We start from the raw sequence: 22,565 nt of genomic DNA, 5'->3' as shown, positions 1-22,565 counted from the left end.
GGACTGTCTGGTTTCTGTCTGGGGAAGGGCGTTCCCCCGCCTGCCCCCGTGTTGCTTTCGTCCTGTGGCAAGTGCCTGGGCTGGCACCAGGGGCTGCGGGTTTTATTGATGCCTTTCTCCTTCACTCACTGCCTGTGGACCCAGATGAACTAGTTGGGCTGGGCTGATCTGGCTGGGAGGAGCTCTCAGAACAGGAAGGATCTCTTTGTTGGGATTCCAGTACGCTTATTCACTTATGTTAGTGCTCTCTCTTACACACACAAATATACACCCTCCAGGAATGCCGGCACTTTGGCTGGCCGCCCTTTTGGCTGGAGGAATGCAAATTGAGGGTCTAGAGTGAAGAAAGGTGGGGGGGGGAAGGAGGAAATATATTCTTCCTTCAGCTTGTTTTCGTCTTGGCCGAATTGATACCGCAAAATAAAATTTTAAAAAATGTAAGCAGCCGGCCATCTTTGAAAAAAAGGGCATTGTTTAAAAGGAAATGCTGCAGGCTGCAGACAGGCCAGCACACTCTGGGTTGCTAAAACGGGGTGGCTCAGCAGTCAGCAACCTCATGGATCACAGCTGGCAAGCTGGTTGGTTTCCTGAGAAGGTAAGAAGAGCTTGCTGCGTGAGGCCAATGGCCCGTCTTGCCCAGCATCCTGTTCTCACAGGTGATGAGCGTGGCAGGTGATGAGCGTGGCTCTTGCAGAGATCTTCAGAAGATGCTCTGCTCTGTGTCCCACCAACACCTAAGGTTAGGCCTGAGTAGACAGGACAGGGGTGCATAGACGGCGGAGCTTTCTCCCTGAGGAATGTAAGAGGAAGCTGGCTGCTGATCATTCTGCTCTCACAGCAGTCAGGCAGATGCACAGGGGGAAACCCGCGAGGACACCTTTAGACACCTTGCGAAGACCACCTTGTTTCAAGAGGCTCTTTCCCCCATTGTGATTATTTATTCCCCGCCTCCTCCAGTGTCCCATTTTGTTCCAGCGTCCCGGCATTACGTTTTAGCGATTGCTGCTTATTGAATGTAGTGCCATTTCGGCTTTCATTCTCTGCTTTGGGGGCAGAAGGAGAAAAACACAGATAAAATAACTGAGGTTTCAAAGAAAATGTTAGATAAGTGAAGGATATCTTAGCTTGGTGCAGCGGGTAGGGCAAACGGGACTCCTGTGTTCCCCTTCCCGTTTTACGGTTCTGCAAAAGGATTCTGATTGGGATAGGGATTTTGAATGTATATAAATTTAAATCAACCTAACCTTGTGAAGAGGAGGAAATGGACAGGAGCCTGACACCTGCAAGGCTGTTGGAGGAAGCAGTGCTTTATTATTTGCTAGCCAGTAAGTTAAACCCGTGTCCCACCCTTCTGACAAGCGATGTTCAGAGCAGTCATCAGCAGTAGCATGAACATAGCAAAACACAACCATACAGGGGGTTGAGCTGGATGACCCTTGTGGTCCCTTCTGACTTTACAATTCTATGATTCCAGATCCCAGTTGCTGGAGACTGGATGGGTGCTCTTGTGCTTGAATCCTGCTTGCATGCACCCTGCAATGGGCACCTGGCTGGCCACTGTGAGAACAGGATACTGGGCGAGATGGGCTCCCTTTGCAGGCTCTTCTGATATTCTTAAGGTCGTGATCTTTGGGGGGGGGGCAAGGTGCCCAGGCTCTGTTTGTAAGCTGGCTGGGTGGGGCGGAGGAGTTGCGAGCTTGATAGCCTCTTTCCAGAGCCTCTGTGCAAAATGCACGCCTGGCCTGTTTCATCTCTCTTCCCTTCCCGCTCTCGGTTGCCAGGGAACAGCTGTCTTGGCTAAAAATAATCCCATTTTAGCTGTCATCGGCCATCATGTGAGCAAGTAGTTTTATTCCTCTATCTCTGCCCCCCCCCTTGTCTTCCTTTCATGTCCTTGGGATCACATTGTGGGCGGAGAAGGCACACGTGTTATTGTGTTTTTAAAAGGGGCTCAGTAGAGCAGCGTTTGGGGAGGGGGGCGGCTTTACCCTCATCCCACTCTATATTTTCTGCTTTCTCTGAAGAAAAGCAGACTTGTGCTTTGACTCAACCCCATATTCAACTTGCGACCCAATTTTCCTTTGCAGGAAAGAGTCATACTTTAAGCTGCCTATTCTGGTGTTGAAGAGGGACTATAAAACTCATTGGTCAAGGCATAAGAACATAACATGAGCCTGCTGGATCAGGCCAGTGGCCCACCTAGTCCAGCATCTTCTTTTCGCAGTTGCCCTTTATGGGAAACCCACAAGCAGGAACTGAGCACAAGAGCTCCCCTCCCGCAGTTTCCAGCAACTGGCTTTTTAGAAACATCTCCGCCTCCAACTTCGGAGGCAGAGCGCAGCCATTGTGGATTTGTCCCAACCTCTTTGGTAGCCACCCCTGCCTCCTGCAGGAGGGAGTTCCACAGTTTAACTTTGCTCCGTGCAGCAGACTTTCTTTTCTCTGTCCTGAACCTTCCAGCATTCAGCTTCACGAGATGCTCACGAGTTCTAGAGTTGCTACGAGAGTGCCGTCTCCTGCTTGGCACTGGGGGCAGTCCAAAGTACCTTTCCCAAGTTTTCAGTTTCGCCGCTGCCTGCGTGTTGGCGGCTTGCTATTGGGAAAGGAAAACTTGTGCTCCTCTGACTCCAAATGACAGCTATAAACAGGTGTGCATGTGTGGAGAGAGAGAGAGGCGAGAGCAGGGTGGTTGGGAAACATACATGTTTTTATCTGCCGTGACTCAGCAGGCCTCGCCCAGCCCAGACTCACAACAAGTCCTTCAAGCGTAGTTCCCAGGTATTTATCCAGATCAGCCTTATGCCCCGCCCAGATGTTTTGGACTACAATTCCCATCAGCCTCCAGCCAAGCGCAGCCGATGGGAATCGTAGTCAAGAACACCTGGAGGGAGCCAGGTTTGCAAAAGGCTGATCTTGAATCCTGGCAAGATGGAGGCACTGTGGGTGACTAGCTCCTGTGTCCGAGAAATCAGTTGCTGACCCTGGATGGGCTTGCCCTCCCGTTGAAGGAGCAGGTTTGCAGTTGGGGGGGGGCGTGCTTCTGGATCCAGCTCTGTCCCTGGAGACTCTGGTACCCTCAGGTGCTGGAAGTACCTTTAACCAAATGCAGCTGGTTCAACAGCTGGTGCCATTTCTAGATGGGGAAAGCCTGGCCACTGTAGTCCGCTGGTGTCTAACTAGCTGGGTTCTCTTCCTAGTCCGACAGGACTCTTCTTCCTAGGTTCGGCTGTTAAACATGAGAGCCTGGTTCCCTGGCTTTGGGGGGTCTGTGGCTGCCGTCCCCTCCAAGGCCACCTGCGAGAGTGATGCTGCGCTCATGCACACCCAGTGGGGCTTTGGGCTTCCTGGAATGGTATCCCATGTTAGGGGAGGCTTCCAAAAATGGTTTGTGAAATGGCCTCAGAAGATGTTCACTCCACCACTTCCATCAGCAGAACTGGCACTATATACAAGTGAATATACATAGTACCCCTTCCACATGTAAGAACTAGATACTTCAGTGTGGGGTCACCTGCACTTTGGGACTCGCTGCCTGTTGGCATCCGGAAGGTGTCTTCACTGTACTCTTTCTGGCACCTGCTAAAAACATATTTGTCTAGACAAGCCTGCTCAGGTGTTTAGAAAGCTGATGCGAGTTTTAATCTGTTCTTAGTCTTCATCGTTATTATCGCTGCTTATTTTACTTACCGATAATTTTATTGCTTTATCTTTTTGAAGACTGCGGGCAGGTTTCTTCTTTGTTTGTTTGTGTTTACTATCAAATTGATCAAAATGGGGTGGGGGTGGGTCCCATCTGAGTCCTGAAGAGCACCCAGATCACCTCTTCTGCTTACAACGCACACCTGTGGAAGCAATAAGTGCTGTCCCCGTATGCAGTGGGTTGGACTAGATGATCCTGAGGGTCTCTTCCTGCTCTAGAATTCTGTGATTCTATGATTCATGGTTTGGGTGGGGAGGGTGGAAGAAGAGTCAGCTAGGGAGGGGGGGGCTTGTACTTAATGTAGTGCCTGATGGTAAAGGAATGAAAATGGTGAGCTCTGCTCAGGTGTCATCCAACACCTGCCTTTTTCTAACATTGGAAAAGTCCACCTCTGTATTTTAAAGTCAGAATACGACATAAAATTTCCCCCTGGAATCCCAGCTTGGAAACACAGATGTGGGGGGGGGGGTTTCCATTGTGGGGAGGAAGCAGAAGGGGCCTAGAGACGTACGCATGTTCTCTCTCTCCCAATCCCAGATCCTGAAATCTGTTCAAACCCTACTTTTCTACATTATGCAAATTCTGTGGGCTTGCTCGTGTGGTGCATTCCCCGCCTTGTGGCTTTTGAACGGGGGAAACCGCTGCTGTTAAGAATGCCGCAAAGTTGTCTGAGAGCTTGAGGCACTGGCAGCATGTGCCCAAAGACTTTTTGCAGCGTCCTTGCAGGCTGAAACCGCAGCCGGCTACTTGGGTTGCCAGGATAATAATAATAATAATAATAATAATAATAATAATAATAATAATAATAATAATAATAATAATTTATTATTTATACCCCGCCCATCTGGCTGGGTTTCCCCAGCCACTCTGGGCGGCTTCCAAAAGAATGTTAAAATACAATAGTCTATTAAACATTAAAAGTTTCCCCAAACAGGGCTGCTTTCAGATGTCTCCTAAAAGTCTGGTAGTTGGTTTTCTCTTTGACATCTGGTGGGAGGGCGTTCCACAGGGCGGGTGCCACTACTGAGAAGGCCCTCTGCCTGGTTCCCTGTAACCTCACTTCTCGCAGCAAGGGAACCGCCAGAAGGCCCTCAGCGCTGGACCTCAGTGTCCGGGCAGAACGATGGGGGTGGAGACGCTCCTTCAGGTATACTTGGATGCTTGGGCTACCAGCGGCTACTAGCCACGATGGCTGTGTTCTCCCCTCACTGTTGGAGGAGTGCTGTGTTCTTTTTAACAGCTCTAGATGCTGTGCTATTTTTAGCAGATGTATGTTGCATAACATCAGTAATAGGAAGACGTTTCTGACTACCTTGGAGGGTGGTGAACTCTCCTGGGTTGGATGTTTTTAAGCAGAGGTTGGATAGCCCTCTGTGGTGGATTATTGAGCTGTGCTTCCTGCATTGCAGGGGGTTGGTCTAGATGACCCTTGGGGGTACTTCCTACTCTACAACTCTATGATTCCATGCAAGTTTTCAGATTTACTCATAGTATGTATTTGTCCTGGTCCAGCAGAGGGACAGAATACTGCCTGACCTCTGGGAATCCTGCTAAACATCATTCCTGCCTCCCTGCCCTTAAAATTTCGCAAAGTATGCCCAAGTTCAAATGTGTCCTCCCAGCTTTAAGGGCTAGAAGCCTGCTTCTGTTCTTTCTTTCTTTTGCGATGGTGGTTGTGGCAGCTGGGAGCCTTCAAACGCTGCTGCCTTGTGCGCCCAGGACTTAATTATCTGCTTCCTTTGTGTTGAATTTGCAGAACGTCCCAACCCAAACACCCCTAGATTTGCCCTGCTTAAGAGCTCCCACTGCGATTGGCAGATTAAAATCAGCAGCTCTGATGTCTTGCTGTAGGCCACTTTCCCCCTCCAGTAACCTGATCAGTTCCTTTTGAAGATGTTGCTCCTCATTTTTAGATTAACTGAAAATGTGACGTTGAGCCTGTTTTTGCAAACGCCACAAATGTACCTGCCTGCTTTGGGGAGAAGAGGCGACATAGAAGTTTATAGAATTAAGTCAGTAGAGAAAAGTCACACACACACCCCGCCCCCCAGTCTCTCACAACATGAGAATTCATGGGTATCTAATAAAGCTGAATGTTGGAAGATTCAGGACAGATAGCAGAAAATCCTTCTCTATGCAGTGCCTAGTTAAACTATGGAACTCCTTCCTGCAAGAGGCAGTGATGACCACTTGGATAGCTTTGAGAGAGGATTAAGTATCAGGCTATGGGTGGCTCCTAGCCAGGATGGCTTGGCTTGGCTGCCACAGCTGGAAACATCAATGTTTCTGAATGCCAGTTGTTGAAAACCACAGGAAGGGAGAGTTGCTCTCGTGCTCGAATCTGTTTGCTTGTTTCCCACTGGGGCATCTGGTTGGCTGCTGGGAAAACAGGATGCCAGATTAGACTGATCCAGCAGACACTTCTTATGTTCTTATGAATGTGGACCTCCACTTGTATGAATGTCTATTATTATTATTACTATTATTATCATCAATTATTCATATTTATTAACCCCCAGCCGTCACCAGCAGGAGAGCTTAAATGTCAAACAATCCAAATGTCACAATTTAAAGCAGCTAAAACAGATCACAGTCACAGGAATGGGGTGGGCCCTAGAGACTTGTTTTGGAGAAGCACACCTGCGCACATGCATTACGCATGATGTGTCCTGGCCCAGGCTATGATTACCCTGCTGCCGGACAGCTATGATTCAATGTTTTGGTTTTCAGGTGGCAGGCAAACATTTAATTTAATTCTCTGCAGCTCATTCATGGAACCTGTTTTAATGACAGCTTGCAGTGCAACAGAAAGATTGCTTTTGAGCACATCCAGAGTGACATTGGACTCGGCTACATTAGTATATGAAACAAGTTATAAATGTGATATAACGCTGTGAAACCAATGGTGCTGTAGAGCTGAAATTGGAACTTTGAAATGTTCCATTGTGAGCTTTAAAATGTTTTTTTTTTTTTAGTTTAATGGCTGCTGTGTAGAAGCAGCCATTGTCTCGCTTCTGAGTACCCACAACTTAGCTCCCAAAACTCCTCTCTATCTGACACAGGAAGGGGTGTCTCTTGGGGGCGGCAGGGGGCGTGTGTCAGATTGGCTGCTGGAGCACCCACATGTAAGAACAATTAGACTTGTGGGCAGCATTCGAAATTCACCAGGTGCTTTTTGTACCTGGCTGTTGGCCACCTGCGACCAAGTGAAGATGCCCGGATGGCGCCTGACATCTGTACCACCTGGAGGTGCCTGTCTGGGGATCCTTGGATCTTGCCTGTTTTCACACTTTAGCAACACATCCTGTAGAAGTCTGTCTGTGATGTTTTATCTGCACAGTCAGATCGAATTTCAGGAACGAAAAAGTCATATTGACAAATATGACTTGGGAGCATCTGGCCCCCAAATGGCAACTAGGCATTCTGTTTCAGCGACTGTAACTCTGGCTTAAGGAGTCATTTGGCACCTAGTTTATATATCTGAGCTTCTAACACTGCATGGGTTACCTCCTCAGTGGTTGCCCCCCCCCCCGCCAATTACAGATCTCTGTTCCAGGGCCTCATCCTTCTAATTTTAAATGGGCCTCAAAGGTAACCTCAAATTTCGGCTTAATCTAGAGGACTGATCTAGGACATCAGGCAGTGTTCTTCAGAGCTGAATAGGTTATTTTTTTTGTTCGTTTGGTACGCTTGGGGTGGAATTGGGGTATTTTAATCTGGTTTTGTTGTTGGGCTTCATGTGAATGTAAACTACCCTGGGAGGCTGTTGTGCCTTAAAAGCCTATTAAACAAGCTCACCTGTCTCTCCGAGATGCCTGCCTGCCTGAGTCTCCGGCTTGGAGCCAAGGGCGGTGGTGACTTTTTCTCGGCAACAGCTCCAAGGCTTTGCTTGTGGGGGGGGGGAGAGTCGGTGCTGCTGCCCTTCTCCCTCTCTTTGAAGGTGCCTGGCACTCAGTATAATTATAATCACCTGGAGCTTTTAAACCGTTTGGTACATTTCCTGTGCACCTTGGAAATGTAATTCCTGGAGAGCTGCAAGGCGTGTGCATGTATAGTAGAACTGCGGAACTCCCTCCTGCAGGGATGACCACCAACTTGGCTGGCTTCAGAGCAGGATTGGACATATTCATAGAGGGAAATAAGGCTATTGAAGGCTACTAGCCACAATGGCTCTGCTCTGACCTCCACAGTTGGAGGCAGAGACGCTTCTAAATGCCAGTTGCTGGAAGCTGCAGGAGACAAAGTGCTCTTGTGCTTGGTTGGCCCCTCTGAGAACAGGATGCCACCTTTGGCCTGATCCAACAGGCTTTTCTTCTCTTCTTGTGTCTTTATAAACATAAGGAGATTCACTGAGGGCTATAATTTGGACTCCTTTAATCATGTTGCAGAAATAATGCACCCCCCTCCACCCCACCCTGTTATGGAAAAAACCCCAACTAGCCTTGATGTTAAACTTATGTGAAGATGGGCTATCTTAATCTGGAAACAGGACAGAATGGAGTTTTATCAGTGAATACCTACAAAAGGGACAGCATGTGATCATTCATCCCCAGTCAGTGCAAATTTCCTTTGTGGCTCTTGAGGCAGGATGTGTGTGTCTATCCCCTCCCTGCCCACCCACCCACTAAAATAACTTCGGATGAAAAGTGCTGAAAATAAAAAAAGTGTGTTTTGCTTTCTCTCTCTCTCTCCCCCTCTGCTCCCCTCCCCGCCTTTGCAGGTAATCCCACCTGTGAGCTGCAGCCAAATTTGACCCAAAATGGCCGGCGCTTCCGTCAAAGTGGCCGTCCGGGTCCGGCCATTCAACGCCCGCGAAATCAGCCGGGACGCCAAATGTATCATTCAGATGCAGGGGAAAACAACCTGTAAGTGGCCTTGTTGGTGTGGATGTGTGTTTCTATCTGACTTTGAGCCTAATCAATTTTTTTAGTGTACTTTGGAACTCCCTGCCAATTGACGCCAAGCAGACACCTTCACTGTACTGTTTTTGGTGCCTGCTGAAAACATTTTTATTTAGACAAGCCTGCCCTGAATGTGCATCGTGTATGTTTTCATCTGTACTGTGGTACCTCTGGTTATGAACTTAATTCGTTCCAGAGGTCTGTTCTTAACCTGAAACCCTTCTTAACCTGAGGTACCACTTTAACTAATGGGGGCCTCCCACTGCCGCCACGCGATTTCTGTTCTCATCCTGGGGCAAAGTTCTTAACCTGAGGTACTACTTCTGGGTTAGCGGAGTCTGTAACCCGAAGTGTTTGTAACCCGAGGTACCACTGTATTTAGTTTATTGATTGATTTTATTTTTTTGAATGTTGCTTTTACTGACACTTGCTGTTGTTTCAGTCTCTGCTATCCAGCGGCGTAATAATTTTGTGAAATTAAAAAAAAAAAATGCGAAAGTTTGGATCCCACCAAAAACCACCCAAATCATTGGGGTTGCAGCCATGTTATGGGAAGAAGCTGTTGAAAAACAAGGAAGCCTCCTACCCTCCCTAACATGGAGCCAGACTATCCACCAAGCTCAGTATTGGCAACACTGGCTGGCAGCAACCTTCTGGGCTTTCAGAAGATTTCAGAGCCAGGGAGTGTCTCACAGCCCTACCTGGAAATGCCATCAGGGACTTAGGCTCATTCCCTCCCTTTGCTCCCCAGGAAAAAGACCGGTGCTTCCCTTTCCTTTTGGTGACTTTTCTTGCCCAGGAGGAAACAAAGGGAGAGTGAGGAGTGGGGTATTTTTTGGGGGGGGGGGAGCACGAGCAGCAGCCCATCATCTCCTTCGGTTTTGCACTTTAAATCCACCCCTCCCCCTTTTATAGAAATTTGGTACTGCCGAGGTCAGGTGTCCACCTATTAGGGATAATTTAACTGTGATTCCTGCATTGCTGGGGTTTGGGCCAGATGGCTCTTGGGGGTCCCTTCCAACTCTGCAGTTCCTATTTGAACAAGTCTCCACCTGTGGGGTTCCCTCTGAACAAGCTGCCTGCTGTCTTGAGTTGCTGCTCACTTTAATTAAATCTCCCCAAAATGTCACCTGTAATGCCTGCCACATGTCCTGGCTTAATTAAATCAGTTAATCAGGGCAAAGCATTAATTGCCAAGAGCTGCCTGTGCCAAGCTTCCTGAGTTCTTCTCAGACACCTCCAGCCTCAAAAGGTTTTTTTGTGGGGGGGGGGGGGGTTGGTTGGCTGGTCTTCTCCCCCCCCCCTCCGCCGCCACCCCTGCTGCATCCAACCAGCCCTCTTTTCCTGCTCTGTAACTTTATGCAAAACAAAGCCCAGTTGGGAAAAAAAAGTTTGCAACGGGATCAGGAAGGGACGGGGGGGGGGGAGAGAATAAAAATCACATGAGAGGGAGTCATTTTGTTAAGGCGGTGCCAGGGGACGGGGACCTTGCATTTGCTAATTATATGAAGCCTTTGAAACATCTTACAAAACCTCTTCCAAGGAGTCTTTCCGATGATAAACAACTGTCCTCTTCTCTGCCAGTGAAAGGAAGTTGATGAGAAAGTTGTAGGTTTTTGTTTTTTTTTAAAGCGTTATATGGGAAGAAGAATTGTGTGTGATTCTGGCTGACTGAGCAAGTCAACAAGTCCTGGGCTTATAAAAACAGCCTGGATAAACCTCTTTTGGGGCTCATTTAAGTTGAATTAATCCTGTCGCCTGGTGGTGGCTGGGAGAGGGGTGGGGAGTGGGCTTTGCGGACATGCCAGACCCTCTTCCCATCCTGTCCTTGTGCAAACAGCCCCTTCGAAGCCTACAAAATGGAAAGGACTGGCTGCTTTGCCCTTTTTGAGTCACTAACATCCCAGCCAACTTTTGAGAAAGGCCACGCAAAGGAACCTTCTCAAGTTCCAGTGGCCCACCTAGTCCAGCCTCCTGTTCTCTCAGATGACTCCGTGGGGAAGCCGCAGGCACAACCTGAGCCCCAGAGCACTTTCTCCATTCCTGTGGTTTCCAGAAACTGGAATTCAGAAGCATCGCTGCCTCCAGCTTCGAAGGCAGACCATAGCCATTGTGGCTAGGAGCCAGGGACAGCCCTCTCATCCTCCATGTGTTTGTCCAATCCTCTTTTATAGCCTTCCAGGTTGGTGGCCATCACTGCCCCCTGTGGGAGGGAGTTCCACTGTTCCAACTTTGCACTGTGTGAAAAGGGGCTTCCTTTTATCCGTCCTGAATCTCCCAACATTCACCGCATGTCCACCAGTTCCATTTTTATGAGGGAGAGAGAGAGAGAGAGAGAGAGAGGGAGAAAAACTTTTCTCTATCCACTTTCTCCTAGCTGCAAATAATTTTACAAACTTCCATCATGTTGCCTCTTAACTCACCTTTCTCCTGTACTACAAAGCCCCTAGCGCTGCAACCGTTCCTCATAGGGGAGTCCCAAGTACACAGCTCAGTCGGCAGAGCGTGAGACTCTTCATCTCAGGGTCATGGGTTCAAGCCGCATGTCGGGCAAAAGATTCCTGCATTGCAGGGGGTTGGACTAGATGACCCTCAGGGTTACCTTCCAACTCTATTTGTCTTTCTCTACTAGAGGAAGAAGATGTTGACCCCGAGAGGACCTTGTCCAGATCCCGGAGCACCCTGTGCCCCAGCCTGATCTCACTCCCTGGCCTTGGCGTTTGTTGCTGTGCCTGTCAGGCCTCCCCACCAGCTGCTTGACCCCCCGTCTATTTTTAGCCCCGGGACAGCTGAGGGGCCCTTGTGCAGGGGGTACCTGTTGGAGGAGGAAGAGGTGTTGGTGGCCTTGGGGGTGGCACACAGGGGCATCCGGGTTTCCCACAGAGAGGAAGCCATTCCCCTTTCCCCAAACGCCTTACCCCGGCCCGCGGGGTGCTGAGAGGGCAACTTCAAAGCCGCAGCTATTCCAGTTATGCAGGGAATGTTTTTCCAAGAGCTGACGCTGAGTAATGTCACTGGGCCGGCTTTCCAAGGAGGGGAGGGCAGCGCTGATCCATCTGCGGATTTCCTAGAACGCACATTGAATGCGGGGGGGGGGGGGAACAGGAGGGGCGGACGTTGCCTATGTTTGTTCCCTGATGCTTTTCGCCCTGTCCTGCCCAGGGGCGGAGGAAGGGGGGTGCGGTGTGGGCGGACCACCCCAGGTGTCACCACTGAGGGGGGTGGCAAAATGCCGGGCGGCACTCAACACGGGGCCTGCAGCGCGCCCGAGCCACGCGTCTCTCCTGGGAGAGACGTGGTGGTTTGGGCGCGTGCGGGCTCTGCGCTGCCCAAACGGTCCACCCGCTGCCTCCCCCAGCTGTAGGGCGGCTGAGTGGGAGGAGGCAGGCAGACTCTGGACGCCCTGCGGTGCGCCCCGCCCCTATGGGCGTCTCATGCTGCCCCTGGGTGTGCTGCCCCAGGCGCCCGAGCAGCTTCCTCCTCCGCTGGTCCTGCCCTGGCTCTAATTTGAGGAAGGAGAACCTCAGATTTTTGGAAGCTTCCTTTCCATTTCCTCCCAGTTGCAACCATTGGCTGTGGTTGCTGCACTTCAGGGGGTTGGACTGGATGGCCCTTGGGGGTCCCCATGAACTCCGTAATTCTATTATTATACTCAGGGGACAAACCTCCACTCCTTAAAGGCCAACACCCAACCCAAATACCAGAGAGAGGAGAGCCCTTGTAGTGTTTTGTTATTTTTATTTTTTATTATTTCTTGCGTATATATCCTGCCTTTTCTCCAAGGAACTCAAGATTAGAGGCTTTAAAAGAGGAGGAGGAGAGGGCTATTGATGGCTCCTAGCCAGGATGGTTGTGCTCTGCCTCCACAGTTGGAGGCACCAATGCTTCCAGATACCAGCTGCTGGAAAACACAGGAGGGGAAAGTTGCTCTTCTGCTCGAATCCCGCTTGCGAGTTTCCAGGATGTTGGGCTAGAGGCCTCATCCAGCAGCCAGGCTCATATGCTCTTAAGATGGAGTCCCCCTCTAATCCCCCAAACAACCCTGCCAGGTAGGTTGCAGGCTGAATTGCTCTGGGCATCCATCCAGCCTCTGAGCCAAGAGCGTTGTCTTCTGCGACCCAGCAGAGGCGATAAAAAGCTGTAGAGATGGAAGGGATGCAGAGGGTCATCTGGCCTGACCCCCTGCAAAATTACAGTTGCAATCATTAATATTAGCGGCGTCTCCCCACTTACTTAACCTCTTGCACCTTCCTTTTTTTTTTTAATAAGATTTTATTGGTTTTCCATATAAACAAAAACACAAAAACAATACACAAATACAACATACAACTTTTTTCAAACAAACCTAAACATAAATACATCTATAACAAAACACCTACATCCCTTTACTTTTTACAGATAAAAGGAATTCTTGTTCCAAATCTTCTTCTTTTTTTTCTTTTTTCTTTTTTAACCTCTTGCACCTTCCATGTCCACGGGGAAAAGAAGGGCAATTAAGCCAGAGAATATGTAAAGTTGGAAGGGAACCCAAGGGTCTCCTGGCAGCGCTCAGGTGCCCAATTTGGCATGCGAGTCCTGCAGCCGGGGGCGGGGCGAGCTGTCCATTGGGGTGGGGCGAGCCAAGTTAGGGTGCGCTGCGTTGAGCCTCTCCACAGCCTCCCCCTCAGCTGTAGGGTGGCCGAGGTGGTGGGCAGACGTCACCCCCCTCAGTGATGACACCTGGGGCAGACCACCCCCACCATCCCCCTTCCTACGCCTTTGTCTCCTGGTCCAACCCCACCCTGCAATGCAGGAATCCTAGCTAGGGAATCCCTGGCAGGCAGCCACCCGACCTCAGCAGTACCAAATCCCTAAAGTCTGGCTCTTTCGGAAATGCTCGACGCTTAAATCCTTCTTTCCCCGCAGGTATCGCCAACCCCAAACAGGCAAAAGATGCCCTCAAGAATTTCACCTTTGACTACTCCTACTGGTCTCACACCTCGGTGAGTTTCTTTGGGAGGTGGGCAGGTGGGATGAGGGCCGGGTGCAGAACTATTGCTGATGGCCAATTGGCAGAATGGAGTTGAAACCTAAGCTGGCCTTCCGTCTGGGTGTTCTGGACTACAACTCCCACCAGCACCAAAGGGCTGTACTGGCTGGGGGGATGATGGGAGTTGTAGTGCAGAACTTTGGGGAGGCTGGATGAGGATGTTGCCAGCCCCTTGGGAATGGGGGCCAGGAGGAAGGTGGCATTGGTGGTTGTAGCCCCTTGAACCTGGTGCAAGGCTTTTTTTGGGGGGGGTAGTTTTCTTTGTTATAACCAAGTCCAAGGAAAGACTATCAGCGTTCTCATATCATCAAGTTTAGATCCAGGCTTGCAACAAAGGTAGTATTGAAAATGGTGGTTTCACTGCGTATGTCATAAAGGAATGCCAAACCACATAAAAAGTGTCAGGACCTTGTGGACCTTGTTGAAACCTCAAGTTATGCGTAATTTTCTCCTTTGTAGCGTCCAAGTGTAAGATTTGGGGCTGTTTTTCATATTTCATATACTGCATAAGACCAATTCTTTTGACAGCATATCTACATTGGTACCATCAAAAATGTTCAGTGGCATTAATTTTGGACGACAAACAATGGTTTTCTTAGCGATACTTATTGTTTTTGTCGAAATTAAATCCCAAAAACCTCGCTTCAGCCACCATAAATGAGAACAATGCGCCAAGTTTATTGCAACCCCTCCAACGATTAGGTGATACAGAAGAAAACATTTCTGGCATTTGCAAAGAGGTGCGATGCCATCTGTGTGGAGATTTCAACGAGCCCCCCACCCCCCCCCCAAAAAAAACTGGAAACAGATTTTAAGGACCACGACCTCCAGATTCTGTTCCAATTCTTGGGGAGGATTTGTGCGTTGATGTCTCGTTCCCCGGTTTTTCTAAGGTGTTGCACTCGGTGCAGTGCTGGGTTTTTCTTTTCCCTTCCAGGAAGAGGACCCCAACTTTGCTTCCCAGAGGCAGGTCTACAAGGACATCGGGGAGGAGATGCTCCTGCACTCCTTCGAGGGCTACAACGTCTGCATCTTCGCCTACGGGCAGACGGGCGGCGGCAAGTCCTACACCATGATGGGCAAGCAGGAGAAGGACCAGCAAGGCATCATCCCTCAGGTGGGCCTGGAGGGAGAGGCGGAATGGCGTGCGGGAGCCCCGGGATGATAAATCCACTGCAAGCGCACCGTTATAGCATAGAAACAGAGAATTGTAGAGTTGGAAGGGACCCAATGGGTCATCTAGTTTAACCCGCTGCAGTGCAGAAATCACAGCTAAGGGGCAGCTGAGCGTTCTAACCACTCAGCCAAATAAGTTGCACTCCGCTCCCCTGAAAGGAGAGGAGGCAATAATGGTGAAATGACCAAAAGGCTGATTTACGTCCTACGGTTTTAGCAAGTACAGTGGTGCCTCGCTAGATGAAAATAATTTGTTCTGCGAGTGTCTTCGTCTAGCAATTTTTTTGTCTAGCGAAGCACCAAGGCAGAAAGCGGTTTTCACGACGAAAATCCCCCCCCCCCGTCTTGCGAGGCAGCCCTATTGACATTTTTGTCTTGCAGGGCAGCCTTCCGCTAGCGAATGCCTTTCATCTAGCGAGTTTTTCGTCTAGCGAGGCATTCGTCTAGCGGGGCACCACTGTACACGGTGCACAATACTAACCCGTACCCTGAAACAAACAGCCACTTCTGCCCGGCTGAATCGAAGCCGGGTCCCGTCCCATTGTGGTTCCCCCTGGGGTGCGGCTGGGGCGTCTCACCTCCTCCGCCTCTATTTCCCCTCTCCAGCTCTGCGAAGACCTCTTTGCCCGAGTGAACGAGAACAAATGCCCCAACCTCTCGTACTCCGTGGAGGTAAGTCCTTCCCACTTCCCCGCCCGACCCCTGTGCCCCTTGTCTCCGCTGCCCTTCCCGGCTGGTCGGCTGCGCCCTTTTCACAGCCTGCCCCTCCCGCCTTGCCCGCTTTCCCAGGTGAGCTACATGGAAATCTACTGCGAGCGCGTGCGCGACCTCCTCAACCCCAAGAGCCGCGGGAACCTCCGTGTGCGGGAACACCCCATCATGGGCCCTTACGTCGAGGACCTCTCCAAGCTGGCCGTCACCTCCTACGAAGACGTTGCTGACCTTATGGATTGTGGCAACAAAGCCAGGTATGCCTCTGTGGCCTCGCCTCCGAAAGGGTATTGTGGAGCTGGGAAAGGGCGACTGGAATGATTGAGGGGGTGGTAGTGGAGTGATGACCCTATGAGGAAAGGTTGCAGCGCCTGGGACTTTTTAGTTCGGAGGAAAGGCGGGTGAGAAGCAACACGATAGAAGTTTATAAAGTTTATAAAACGATGACAGAGGAAAGTTTTTCTCCCTCTCTCCCAACACTAGGAACTGGGTGGACATCCCATAAAGGTTGGGAGATTCAGGATGGGTAAAAGGAAGTCCTTCTTCATGCTGCACAAACTCTGGAACTCACTGCCACAGGAGGCAAGGATGGCCAACCACTTGGTTGGCTTTAAAAGAGACAAATTCGAGGGGGAGAGGGCTGTTGACGGCTCCTGGCCAGGATGGCTCTGGTCTGGCTCCACAGTCAGAGGCAGCGACACTTCCGAAGGCCAGTTGCTGGAAATGGCAGGAGGGAAGAGGGGCTCTTGTGCTCAGATCCTGCTTGCTGGTTTCCCATACTGGGCATCAGGTTGCCCACTGTGAGAGCAGGGTGCTGGACTTGATGGGCCCCTTCGGCCTGATCCAGCAGGCTATTCTTGTGAGCAGGGGCCCCAGAACATCAGAACATAAGGAGAGCCTCCTGGATCAGGCCAAAGGGGGGGGGGCATCTACTCAAGCAGCCTGTTCTCACAGTGACCAACCAGGAGACCCACAAGCAGGATTCAAATGCAAGACCCATTCTCCCCTCCTGTGGTTTCCAGCAACTGGGATTCAGAAGGCTTGCTTCCTCGGACCGTGGAGACAGAGCAAAGCCACCCTGGCTAGTGGCCATCAAGAGCCCCCTCCTTCATGGAATTGTCCGAACCTGTCATAAAGCCACCCAGGTTGGTGGCCTTGGTACTGCATTGGCCACTGCCGAACCTTTTGTGTGGGGAGTTGTGGGTTTCCCCTCTTAGCTATGAGAGGAGATGGGGCTTAGCGGAGGGACCCTGAACCAAGATATCCCTGGCTTCTTTTGGAACCAAAAGGAAGATTTCAAGTGACATGGTACCTAAAAGAAGGCGGTGAGCCTGGATCTGTGGCTGGTTAGGAGGAGGGATGGGAGCCATCGACTCAGAGTTGTAAAGTTGGATGGGGTCCCCAAGGGTCATCTAGCCCAACCCCCCTGCTGCAATGCAGGAAGCACAGCTCCAGAATCCCACCCAACCTCTGCTTAGAAACCTCCAAGGAAGGAGAGTCTACCACCATCCGAGGTGGAAATGCTCAGCTCTCTATCTCTCTTGCACACACCTGAATATTCTTCCCTGTTCCCAGGACTGTCGCAGCCACCAACATGAACGAAACCAGCAGCCGCTCCCATGCCGTTTTCACTATCGTGTTTACGCAGCGCCGCCACGACGAACTCACAGACCTCGACACAGAGAAGGTGAGGTCCCTGCAGCCATGGGGGGTGGGGTGCAGAGCCTTCGGGGCAATGGGCAGACTGCACTCCTGCTACTCAACTGGAGCAGATAGACGGCCTACTCCTGTTCTTTCTTCTGCCACGTTAACGCCTGTGCATTGACAGCTTCGTGCCCAGGACCCCGTTTCTCCCAGCTCTGTGGTAGCAGTGTGGTGTAGAATCATAGAATTGTAGAGTTGGAAGGGACCCCCGAGGGTCCTCTAGTCCACCCCACTGCAGTGCAGGAATCTCAGCTAAAGCAGCCATCCAACCTCTGCTTAGAAACCTCAAATGAAAGAGGGTCCACAACCTCCCAAGGGAGTCCACATCTATAAGGGAAGAAAATATGCCCGCTTCTCTGCCGTTGTCACCTCCTGTGATTCAGCATCTGGGACAGAAAGGGAGAAAGGGGGTCCTGATCCCAAGTATATACAACACCACGGAACAAGGGAGGGCAGCCTCTCTCTCCTTCCTTCTTTCCTTCCTTCCTTCCTTCTTCCCTTCCTATCTGGGTCCTTTCTTTTCAGGTTAGCAAAATCAGCCTGGTGGACCTGGCAGGGAGCGAGCGGGCGGATTCGTCAGGAGCCAAGGGCACGAGGCTAAAGGTGAGCGCTCCGCCTGGCATGCTGAGAAGCCGCCATCTTTGCAACCTACAGCAGTGGTTGCCAAAGTGGGTGCTTCCATCCATCCACTAGGGTGGGCAGTGGGATTACCTAGGGGGGACGCCAAGAAGCAAGAGGCCTGTGACTACCAGACTTTGCAAAGCTGGCATCGCCAGGTCAGATTTGTTGAATTAATATATGTGCAATTATCTGTTGCTGCTTTGCCTTTCGTAGGGTTATTATTTTCCTCAGTCTGTCGTGCAAACCACTGTTCTGAATAATGCTTTTTTATAGGGCAGGGGAGGGGGCACTGGGGGTGGGTATATGGAACCAAGTGGGTAGTGGAGCTCCTAAAAGGTTTGGGAACCACTGGGCTTGAGTAAGCCTCCCCTGCCAATGGGCCGCATGTGTGTCTGTCAGAGGGGGAGTGTGTATGTGTGTGTGTGTGTGTGAGAGAGAGAGAGAGAAGGAGACAAAGACAGACAGACAGAGAAGTTAATTATAACAAGTCATCTGTGATTCCTGCATTGCAGCTCTACAATTGTAAGATTCTCTAAGTTATTTGCACCCACTTTTTCAGGAAGGCGCCAACATCAACAAATCTCTCACCACGCTGGGCAAAGTTATCTCCGCGCTGGCAGAGATGGTGAGTGACCCTCTCGTGAGGGGGGTGGGGTGGGGGTCCTTCTTCTTCTTCGAGGTTCCAGGATTAACCCGTTTTTAGTCTTATTTTTATTTCAACTTCCAAAGGCTTTAATCACCGATGCAATGCTTTCCTAGTGGCAGTTTCATTGCTTTTTTTCTTTTTTGTAAACCGCTCTTTCTTTTACAAAATCAAACGGTGTATTAAATTTTACGAAATAAATAAAAGCAATACCTGGAATGCATTTATTAAAAAAACCAGTAGCTTATAAATACAGTGGTACCTGTGGTTGCGAACGGGATCCGTTCCGGAGCCCCGTTCGCAACCTGAAAGGTCCGCAACCTGAAGTGCCGCATCTGCCTGCCGCTTCTGCGCATGCGCAAAGCGCCAAACCCGGAAGTAACCCGTTCTGGTACTTCCGGGTTCGGCGCGTTCATATCCCGTGACGAACGCAACCCGCAGTGAACGCAACCAGAGATATGACTGTAACCACACATGAATCTGGATAATAATAACACTTTTAAACCTGTATACTAGAGAAGCATATATATGCATATAATTCCATAATTCTAGTCATTTGCATATAAAGTGTTATAATACACATTTCCCCTTTTTATTTATTTATTCCCTTTTTAAAGATTATTATTAATAATAATGCAAAATAAATAAAAACAGGGAGCAGGTGGTGTTATTGGGCGGGGCGGAGGGCAAAGAGAGGAATCGTCCCCCCTTTCCTCACCTGCCTCCCTCCTTCTTGACCCCCCCCCCCAGCAAAACAACAAGAAAAAGAAGTCTGAGTTCATCCCCTATCGTGACTCGGTGCTCACCTGGTTGCTGAAAGAGAACTTGGGTGAGTGTTTGGGGTTGGGATGTGAGGCAAGGTGTGGGGAAGAGACGGGAGGTGCAGGGAGCTGGAAAGCAGGTAGAGATGATTTTGGATGGATTTAACAACAACAACAACAAAAACCCCAACCAGTCTTCCATCTACGATCCTAGATTGGAGGAGAAAAAGGTTCCCTGGTTTTGGGAGCCTCTGTTGCCCCTGGTGGTGAATAGCGGTTAGAGGGTCGGAACTAGGATCCGAGAGAGACCAGGGTTCAAGTCATCCTCCCACACGGCGGCCATGAAGCTCACTGGGGGTGACCTTGGGGGCCAGTCTCTATCTTCTCTCTGCCTAGCCTACCTCGCAGGGTTATTGTGGAGATTAAATGAGGAGGTGGGTGCAGGTCAAATTGAGCTCCTTGAAGGGAAAGGTGGCATGTAAATGAGATAGAGAGAGAGAGTTATAAACGGGGGGGGGGGGGGAGAACGCTGCTCCTGTAGGGTTGGAGATAATAAGTTTCCGTGTTCTCTGCCATTTTTCCTGTGGATTTCTAAAAACGTAGATTTCCTAGGAACCTTTGCATACGGTCTGTTTGCTTTCTCGGACTTTTGCAAGTGAGGGGTGGTGGTGGAATAAACTAGGAAGTAGAAGCACTTCCAGTTCTCCCTCCTCCCCTCCATTTACCCTCTCTCCCCTCCCCTTCTTCTTTTTTTTTATTTCTCAGGGGGCAATTCCCGCACAGCCATGATCGCTGCCCTCAGCCCAGCTGACATCAACTATGAGGAGACACTCAGCACCCTCCGGTGAGCCGAAGAAGCAAATAAATTGGGGCGGGGGGGCTCTTGTCCCATTCTGTTCCCACTGCCCACCTCCTTCCTGATGTAGCCAGAGTGTTTCTCCTCCATTTGGGGGGGGGGGCAAAGACCACAGCAGCCTGGATATGCCCTCTCTGTTTCTTTCTCTCGCACACTCGCCTTCCCTTCAAAGAATCATAGAATTGTAGTGGGGGGGGGAGAAGAGCTGTACACCACCTTGAGCTCCTTGGAGAAAAAGGTGGGAGATAAATGCAGTAAACAAATAAACATGCCGGCTTTCCCCCATCCTGCCCCCCCCATCCAGTTACGCCGACCGCACCAAGCAGATTCGCTGCAACGCCGTCATCAACGAAGATCCCAATGCCCGCCTCATCCGGGAGCTCAAAGAGGAGGTGGCCAGGCTCCGAGACCTCCTCTCTGCCCAGGGGCTCTCGGCCACCACCTTTGCTGGTAAGGGGGCAGGAGAGCGCCCCAGAGGAAGGGAGGGAAAGGGGCGACGTCTGAGTGCTGGGGGTTTAGCCAAGGCAAGTTCCCCGGTACTCTCCCATCGGGGTAGACGTTACACAAGGAAAGGGTGTGTGGGAGGGAAGAGGGAAAAGGAAGGAGGCTGATGCGGCAGCTTTGAGAACAGCTTGCAAACCCCAAAGTCCTGCAGGTGATTTCAGGTGACACACCTAGGATTCTGGGGCAGAGAAGCTACGAGCCACAGTGGCTATGTTCTACCTCCACATTTGGATACAGGTGGGTAGCCGTGTTGGTCTGCCATAGTCGAAACAAAATAGAGAATTCTTTCCAGTAGCACCTTAGAGACCAACTGAGTTTGTTCTTGGTATGAGCTTTCGTGTGCATGCACACGAAAGCTCATACCAAGAACAAACTCAGTTGGTCTCTTAAGGTGCTACTGGAAAGAATTCTCTATTTTGTCTCCACATTTGGAGGCAGCCATGCTTCCGATTGCCAGATGCTGGGAACCCCAGGAGGGGAGAGTTGCTCCTCTGCCTGGATCCCATAATAGGCACCTGACTGGCCACTGAGAGAACAGGATGCAGGTCTAGATGGGGCCCCCTTTCGGCGTGATCCAGCAGGCTCTTCTTATTCTCTGACAGATTCAAATAACAGAGCGGCAGAGTTGGGTGGGTTCCCCAGGGGTCATCTAGCCCAACCCCCTGCAGTGCCACAAACGCAGCTTAGCCTGCCTCGTTTCTGTGACGGGTGAAGGGAAGGGGCGCAACGCTTGGCTTTCTGCATGCCTGATGGTGGCGTTTCTTCTCCCCTGCAGGCGCGAAGCCTGACGACCCGGGGGGCGGACTGGGCCTCCCCATCTCACCCTTTGCCCCGAGTGAGGACTCCTCCCTCCTCCTGGAGCCCCTGCCCCTCAACGGGGAGTCTGAGTCATACCCCGACATGGAGGAGGAGATGATTTGCACAGAAGAGGCTATGGAGAGGCTCCAGGTGAGATTGGGGGGTGGGGGCGGGCACGTAACTCCTAACCAGTTGGAAAGGGGGACTTGCGTCTAGCTAACCTGATCCAGGGAAAAGCCCCAGGCTTGGGAAAGCTGGGGAGGAGGCAGCGCGTCTCGTTCTTCCTCCAACCCTTGACCCCCCTGCCTCAACTGTTCCTCCTAAGGCTTGGTTTCCAGACCCTCAGTTATCTTGGTCACCTCACCCAATGCCTGGGCTGGCTTTCTAGGTGGTCCTGGGCTGAGGGCCCTCATGCCCACCTGTGTCCCATCAGACACATCTTCAAGCCTTTAGCCATTTCCCCACATTCTGCCGTTTCGAGCTTCTCCAATTCAGCATCACTTGCGGCAGAAACTCTCACTCACTGCGGCCTGGTCTTTTCTGCACCGCAGGCACTTGCTTCTAATGGGCCGCAGGGAGTAGCTCAGTGGGGAATGGTGGTAAACAGAGCTGCTTTCCTCGCTTGTGCCCTGAGTTGCTTCCCTGTCCTCATAGGAGACGGAAAAGATGATCGCGGAGCTCAACGAGACCTGGGAGGAAAAGCTGCGGAAGACAGAGGCCATCCGCATGGAGCGGTGAGTGGGATAAACACCCCTCTGGCACGGGGGTCTCCCTTGCAACCCCCCCCCCCCTCCCCAAGCAAGAGCCCTGCTGAGGAAGGAAATGCTCCCTTGTATCCGAGCAGCGTGTAGTCTCTTTCCCTCAAGGCTGGGGTGGGAAGGAATTATAGTTCCAAACACCTGGAGGGCGCCAGGTTGGCCAAGGCTGTTGTAGGCAGACAAGGTGGTGTTCAGCTGAGTTTTGTTTGATCATTGATTCGTTTTGTCACGTTTACGCCCCTCCTTCTTTCTCCAAGGAGCACAAAGTGGCCTGTGTTTCCTTCTCCCCTTCCTTCTCATTGAATCCCCCAAATATCAACCCTGCTAGGAAGGTTAGGATGAGAGAAGACAGTGACTGGCACCCAAAGTCACCATCCAGTGAGCTTCATGGCCAAGTGGGAGG

At 50.8% G+C, this 22,565-nt stretch overlaps 1 protein-coding gene across 3 annotated transcripts in view; it reads left to right on the top strand.

The window, feature by feature from the left end:
* KIF1C (kinesin family member 1C) overlaps positions 1–22,565 on the top strand; it is a 41,768-nt gene that overhangs the window by 10,598 nt on the left and 8,605 nt on the right. For 2 of the 3 annotated variants that reach the window (XM_033168882.1, XM_033168883.1), the window contains exons 2-14: positions 8,421–8,565; positions 13,507–13,583; positions 14,568–14,747; positions 15,413–15,478; positions 15,596–15,774; positions 17,093–17,204; positions 17,747–17,824; positions 18,402–18,467; positions 19,236–19,314; positions 20,012–20,090; positions 20,407–20,552; positions 21,382–21,554; positions 22,059–22,138. In XM_033168882.1, the coding sequence (XP_033024773.1) occupies positions 8,460–8,565; positions 13,507–13,583; positions 14,568–14,747; positions 15,413–15,478; positions 15,596–15,774; positions 17,093–17,204; positions 17,747–17,824; positions 18,402–18,467; positions 19,236–19,314; positions 20,012–20,090; positions 20,407–20,552; positions 21,382–21,554; positions 22,059–22,138 (1,421 nt within the window). In that variant the 5' untranslated portion in view covers positions 8,421–8,459. Of the gene's footprint in view, positions 1–8,420; positions 8,566–13,506; positions 13,584–14,541; positions 14,748–15,412; positions 15,479–15,595; positions 15,775–17,092; positions 17,205–17,746; positions 17,825–18,401; positions 18,468–19,235; positions 19,315–20,011; positions 20,091–20,406; positions 20,553–21,381; positions 21,555–22,058; positions 22,139–22,565 lie in introns of those variants that run through there. The other variant, XM_033168884.1, reaches the window with a different exon arrangement.

This window comes from Lacerta agilis, chromosome 14 (genome assembly GCF_009819535.1).
Source record: "Lacerta agilis isolate rLacAgi1 chromosome 14, rLacAgi1.pri, whole genome shotgun sequence".
NCBI lineage: Eukaryota > Metazoa > Chordata > Lepidosauria > Squamata > Lacertidae > Lacerta > Lacerta agilis.
The sequence above is the reverse complement of the archived record's forward strand: the minus strand, read 5'-3'. Positions and strand labels throughout refer to the sequence as shown.